Source organism: Musca domestica, unplaced genomic scaffold, assembly GCF_030504385.1.
Source record: "Musca domestica strain aabys unplaced genomic scaffold, Musca_domestica.polishedcontigs.V.1.1 6, whole genome shotgun sequence".
Classification (NCBI taxonomy): domain Eukaryota; kingdom Metazoa; phylum Arthropoda; class Insecta; order Diptera; family Muscidae; genus Musca; species Musca domestica.
In genome coordinates this window covers 25,763,321-25,770,303 of record NW_026712363.1, presented here as the reverse complement: position 1 = coordinate 25,770,303, position 6,983 = coordinate 25,763,321, and the positions used below count along the sequence as shown (strand labels likewise).

At 36.4% G+C, this 6,983-nt stretch overlaps 1 protein-coding gene across 2 annotated transcripts; it reads left to right on the top strand.

Annotated features, from left to right (window-relative positions):
- Positions 1-1,174: 1,174 nt before the first annotated feature.
- Positions 1,175-6,167, top strand: LOC131805687 (transcription initiation factor TFIID subunit 6-like). 2 transcript variants are annotated; one of them, XM_059129206.1, is made up of 6 exons: positions 1,175-1,417; positions 1,496-2,439; positions 2,504-2,949; positions 3,015-3,200; positions 5,394-5,775; positions 5,959-6,167. In XM_059129206.1, exons 2-6 carry the CDS (start codon positions 1,561-1,563, stop codon positions 6,043-6,045), a joined length of 1,980 nt encoding a protein of 659 aa, XP_058985189.1. In that variant the 5' UTR covers positions 1,175-1,417; positions 1,496-1,560; the 3' UTR covers positions 6,046-6,167. The 2 variants fall into 2 exon arrangements, with proteins under 2 accessions (XP_058985189.1, XP_058985188.1); XM_059129205.1 differs by having other exon boundaries at positions 1,489-2,439.
- The last annotated feature ends 816 nt before the right edge of the window (positions 6,168-6,983 follow it).

Sequence of the window (6,983 nt, the reverse complement as noted above, 5' to 3'; positions counted from 1 at the left end):
AAGTAGTTATTTTTGCATGGTAGAAAAATACAGGTAGATGCATCAACGTTTGGGAACATTGATATGTCAAAAAACTTTAAATGTGTTTTCAAATATAAGTAGATTTTTAAATAGTAGTTTTAAAAAAAAATGTTTTCTTATACGACGTCATTCGGAGGTCATTATAATTCTCGTTTTTCAACAATTTTTACAAATTTAACAAATTTTTCACAATTTTTACAAATTTAAATAATTTAAATAATTATATATCTGTTGATTTATTCAGTAAAAGTACGTTTAGATTCCGATTCAAATCAAGTGAACTTAATAGTCGAAACGCTTTCTAATAGTATATTTAAATTAGCGTTTTTTTCTTAATGTGGATTTATTTGACGAACTCCTTAAACTTTAAACATACAAGTTATTTTCAGAGAGTACATGCAATGGATCGTACTATGAAACAAAATGTTTCTAGACAATTAATGCAAAATTTTCAATTTCAAAATTGGTTTGACAGTTCATTGTCCCAGCAGCTGTGTCGATGCGACTACCTGTATTCTTCTACCGTGATTCATATCGAATGCTTGGCATTAGGAGACGCATTATTGTTTTCAATTACAGCACCCATGGTAGAAGAATACTGGTGATGCATCAACGCTTGAAAGTTAAGTAGACTTACATATTTTTTATACGAAGCCAGTCATAGGTTATTATGACAAGAATTTCCAAAAGGTTTTTACACATTTCAATAATTTTTCATTGAAAATGTTCAATTCCAAAATTGGTTTAACAGTTCATTGTCCCATCAGCTGTTTCGATGCGACTACCTGTATTCTTCTAACATGGAAGCACCGTAAAGTTGATTTTTTCTAGCAATAATAGGTTTTGTCAAAGTTATTTGTTTATATTTGTATGTTATACAGAAGCTACCATTCCGCTGCGAATGTTGAACGTAATAAGATTAAATATATTTTTTAAAGTTCACGCATTACATGTGTGTTTCTATTAATTTTTGTTGGGAAATAATTAAATTATAAACAAACACCTGCCATCTATATATTCGTTATTCGTGTAAACAAATTGCGCATTAACAATGAGGAACGTCTTTCATTTCGTTTTCAGTGACCCTTTACTTTTCGTGTTATCAATGCACTGGGATAACATGGAAAACAAAGGGCTAATTCCACGGTTCATTTAGTGAATGTTTCCAGCTGATTGTGTTGTCCTCATGTCTCATTCGTAAACAACTGAGATACTTGGGTTTTTTTCTTTCTGTTTATTTTTCTTGGACATTATATTTTGCCTTCATATTTGTTTCATTGGGGACGTCTTTAATTTTGGTTTGTTTCAACACGGCGTTCGCTCTGCTCTGCACAAACAGGAAGATATTGGAGTTGGACATTGTTGGGACGGGATAATCAGGAATAACAAAAAAACAGTGAGTAAAATCCCAAAGTTTTTTTTATCCAATTAGTGAGCAAATTTGCATGGTACGATGCTTACCTTTAGTTTCTAGGTTTCCGTGGACTTTTACTACCCGGCGATAAGACTTAACTTATTAATTTTCCAAATAAGAAAGAAATGAGTTCCTCAGCGGCAGCCACCACGGTGGGTGATATGATGTATGGCACCACCTTATCGGCCGAGTCCATGAAAGTTATTGCCGAAAGCATTGGCGTTGGATCACTACCCGACGATGCCGCAAAGGAATTGGCTGAAGATGTTTCGATAAAAATCAAACGCATCGTTCAGGATGCAGCCAAATTCATGCATCATTCCAAGCGTGAGAAATTGATTATGAGCGACATTGATCATGCCTTGAAAGTTCGCAACATAGAACCACAATATGGATTTACATCGAATGATTTTATACCATTCCGCTTTGCTTCGGGCGGTGGCAGGGAGTTACATTTCAATGAAGAAAAAGAAATGGATTTGACGGAGATTGTGCAAGGAAACGTGGCAAAAATTCCACTGGACATAACATTGAGAACACATTGGTTGGCCGTTGATGGTATACAACCTACCATACCAGAAAATCCACCACCACTTTCCAAAGATCATCAAGCCTTGGATTCGGTAAATCCTGTGGTAAAACTGGAACAGGGCGTGACCAAGGATACAGCTGGTAAACCAGCCACGGGTAAAATACACAAACTTAAGAATGTTGAGACGGTGCATGTCAAGCAACTGGCCACCCATGAGTTGTCTGTGGAACAACAGCTGTACTATAAGGAGATTACAGAAGCTTGCGTGGGCTCGGATGAACCACGTCGTGGTGAAGCTCTACAGTCGTTGTCCTCAGATCCAGGTCTACATGAAATGCTGCCACGTATGTGTACCTTCATAGCTGAAGGTGTCAAAGTGAATGTGGTGCAGAACAATTTGGCGCTATTAATCTATCTGATGCGTATGGTCAAGGCCATGTTGGACAATCCTTCGCTGTATTTGGAGAAATATGTAAGTTGGGATGATGGGGTGGAAATGGTGTGAATTCTAAAAATATATATTTTTTCTTTTGCAGCTCCACGAATTAATTCCTTCGGTGACCACATGCATTGTTTCCAAACAATTGTGTATGCGCCCCGAGCTGGACAATCACTGGGCGTTGCGTGACTTTGCCTCCCGTCTTATGGCTCAAATTTGTAAAACTTTCAACACTTCGACCAACAATTTGCAGACGCGTGTAACTCGCATCTTTAGCAAGGCTCTGCAAAATGACAAGACCCACTTGTCTTCACTCTATGGCTCAATTGCTGGCCTCTCCGAATTGGGAGCAGAGGTGATAAAGGTATTTATAATACCACGTCTTAAATTCATTTCGGAACGTATAGAAAGTCATCTATTGGGTTCGTCACAAAGCAATACAGATAAAACAGCAGCTGGTCACATTCGGGCAATGTTGCAAAAAGTTTGTCCACCAATTCTAAAGCAAATTCGTTCACCGCCCGATTATGCAGAGGAATATAAGTATGGGAAACTTGAAGTTGTTATCATTTAAATTGAAACATTATTAATGTGGTATGTCTTTTAAGGAATGATTTTGGTTTTCTGGGTCCATCATTGTGCCAGGCCGTGGTCAAGGCTCGTAATACACCATCTTCCACAGTAACAATTACCGGTTCCAGTGCAATATCAAGTGGAACCATTACATCGGCGGCTCAAACAGCCACCACAATTGGACGACCTCAAGTGACACAAATTACGCCGCAGAGACAACCGTAAGTATTTGAAATAGGTTTGGTCATGGATTCTTATACCCTCCACCATAGTATGGAGGGTATATTAAGTTTATCATTCCGTTTGTAACACCTCGAAATATACATTTTAGACCCCAGGAAGTATATATTCTTGATCAGCATAAAATTCAATGTCGATTTAGGTATGTCCATCCGTCTGTGGAAATCACTCAAGCTTCCGAACGAAACGTAGTAGGTTGATAAAATTGTACTCAAATGTATATTATGTTGGCAGGACTTTTGGTATATGTCCACGCAGGTCCACGTTTTGGTATAGCCCCCACATAACGGCACCTCCCGATATTCGGTATTTTGATGATTATAGCGACATTATTCAAAGGAATTTTTTTAAAATTTGGAGTAGGAGTATCGAAAGGAGTATCCGATTTGGCTCAAACTTGGTACATCTTAATATTATTATCAAACTTAGAACGAGTTCGAAGATTGGCAATCTTGGCCCACTCCTTGTGATACCTCCCCCACCAAAGGTCGAAATTTTCAAAAAAATGTTTTACTGCACAGAAAGAGAAAAAATAATACGATTTTGCTAGAACTTTGTAAATCCTAATACTTGCATCAGTGTTAAGTCAGGTGCGAATATGGACAATATCGGTCCACTCCATCAAGTATCTCTCCCACAAAGGATCGACATTTTGAAAAATAACAACTCTTATAAAATGTGATGTATTAGTCCGATTGTCTCCAAATTACACAGATCACAATATTTTTATTAACCCAAGGTCTGGTGTGAAGATAAAATATATCTGTCCACTCCTTCTGGTACTTCCCCTACAAAGAGTCAACATTTTGAATATCTATGACGCTCATAAAACCCAAAATTAATATCCGATTCCATTCAGACATGGCACAACTCAATGTTTCTATCAACACTAGGTCTGTTATAAAGATGGTAGAGATCGGACCATTCCTTTGGGTACCTGTCCCAAAAAGGGTCAATATTTTGAATATAAAATGTGATGTATTAGTCCTCTTATAAAATGTGATATATTAGTCCGATTGTCTCCAAATTACACACATCCCAATATTTTTATAAACACAAGATCTGGTGTTAAGATGGAATATATCGGTCCACTCCTTCTGGTACCTCCCCCACAAAGGATCAACATTTTGAATATCCATCAAGCTCATAAAACGCGAAATTAACATCCGATTCCATTCAGACATGGCACAACTCAAGGTTTCTATCAACACTATATTTGTTAGAAAGATGGTAGAGATCGGACGATTCCTTTTGGTACCTGCCCCACAAAGGGTCAATATTTTGAATAGCCAAAACGATCATAAAATAATAAAATAAGCATCCGATTCTCTTCATATTCCACACATCCCATTATTTCTACTAACACAAGATCTGCTGTGAAAATGAAATACATCGGTCCACTTCTTCTGGTACGTCCCCCACAAAGGATCAACATTTGAATATCCATGAAGCTCATAAAAAGCGAAAATACGATATTATATTTTATTCAAACTTGGTACATCTTAATATTTCCATCAAAACAAGATCTGTTACAAACATGAAAGAGATCGGAAAATTTCTTCTTCTCATGTAGGGTTTTAACATCTTCCAAAAATTATCACATATCTCATGTAAAGTAAAGGAAGCAGTCGATATAGTCCAAACCTGGCACATTGAAATATTTATATCATATTTACTTAGGTGCGATACGAAATGGACAATATTGGCCCATTTCCTTGGAACCTACTCCATAGAGGGTTAACAATTTGAATAATCATAACAAAAGTAAAAATATATTTAAACAATCGAACATTGGCTGAGGTTATACATCTGTCGGCAAAACTGACTGATATTTTTTAACATTTTTTTTTAAGTCCCTTCAATTTTAAAATTGGCATCCCTCTAATGGCATCCCTCTAATATTTTTACAAGTCTTTTGCATCCAATACCCAATCAAGTATTTAGAATAATTTCCTCATCTCATGTTTAATCAGTGTAAATAACACGATAACAACTAAACTAATATCCTGAAATTTTATTGTGTTTGCTAGCTGGCAAAAGATTAAAGATAAGTTCCATAGAATCATTACACTTGACCTCAATGCTACCGACCAACACACTCACCAGCACACATAGTTTCTGTTCATTCAGAAAAAAGTAATCCTTTATTATTATTTGCTTTTGCATATTTACAGAAGTCCTGTCATCACCACCATACCCCAATTGAGAGGCATACAACAAACTCAAATACAACAGCAGCCACAAACCCCACAGCCACAAAAATTTGTTATTGTACAGGCCCAACAACAGATTCAACAGCAACAACAGCAACAACAGCAACAACAGCACCAGCAACAAACGCCACAATTAGCAAGTAATTCATCGTCAAATGGTGCCAACAGCAGCAGCAGTATGACAATTGGTTCGGTGGTGATTGGTGGAAATGGCGGTGTAGGTAGTGTTGGTGCTGGTGGTTCAATGGCCCCCACAACAAGTTCCGCCAGTAGTCTTTTTAGCACCGTAGGCAATACGGTTGTCATTGGCAGTAGCAATAGCCTGTTAAATAGAAGTGAAAGGGTAAGTACCCTCTACCCATCATATCCTATTTGTAGTTTGCTCCTTGTGTCTCTAGCGATTGTGACAAGATTCACGTAAATAGCAGCTTATCTGAGCAGATTACAAATTTATGATTTCCGTTTGGCACTTCATTCATGGTTTTTGTTTTTATTTTTTCTGTTTCTTTCTTTCTCGATTTTTCAGACATCTGTTGATTCGAATAACATTATAATTGAAACGGAAGAAATCCGTGCACCACCGGAATTGGATGACCTATCACATTTGGAGTGAAATAAGTAATGTGGGCAGTTTAAGTGTAACATTATCCTGCTGTCCTTTATAGATTTTTAAGATTTTTTTCTTTTTGAGGCGTATTCAATTAAATAAATTGTAAATGTAATATTGGAAGACAATGCAACTGTTTCATTGATTCTTTGTTTGGTCTGGTCATAAAGCCAAACAAAACAAAGGTAATCACAAGTGTTCTTGGCTTGCAACTCTTTATGGCGAGAGTAGCTCTCTTTGTTGTTTAATTGACACTGTTTCGGTGTGAAACACACAACAACAACGCATGTGCTGTTAGTGAGTAAATATCGATTTTTCTACGTACACTACCACAACTAACTTAACCTAATACAAACTTCATTTAATAACACTTGTGTCCGGACCAAAAATGGGGGAAGGATTGCTCAAAATGGATAATAGCCGAATCAGGGGCAGTAGTTTTAGGAAAATGTTCCATTTTTAATTTTTTTTTGGAAATCCGTACTAAAATAGTACGAAAAATATTAAAATATACAAAAAATTGCACACTTTGTGTTTGACAAAAGGAATGAAATTTGGAAAGAGGGTCTTTGATGGAGTGCAGGATAGATGTACCAAAGTGATTTTGGAAATTCGAGCTTTAAGGTTATGAAAAGTTCTAAAATATTACTAATCTTCAAAAATGGTACCAATTGTTATTTTGAGGACGGATAGAGCTAAAAACTTGTAATATGTCATGATAATCAAAATTGGAAAGTATATAGATGTACAAAGGGTTTTGGAGATTCGATCTTTAAGGTTACGAAAAGTTCTAAAATTGTACTAAATTTTTAAAATGGTACTAAACTGGTGCTAGAGCTAAAAACATGTATTATAGCATGAGAATCAAGATTGAAAATTAAGTTTGATATATGCGAAGGTGGTTTTGGAAATGTGTACTAAGTGTTCGAACTGTACTAAATTTG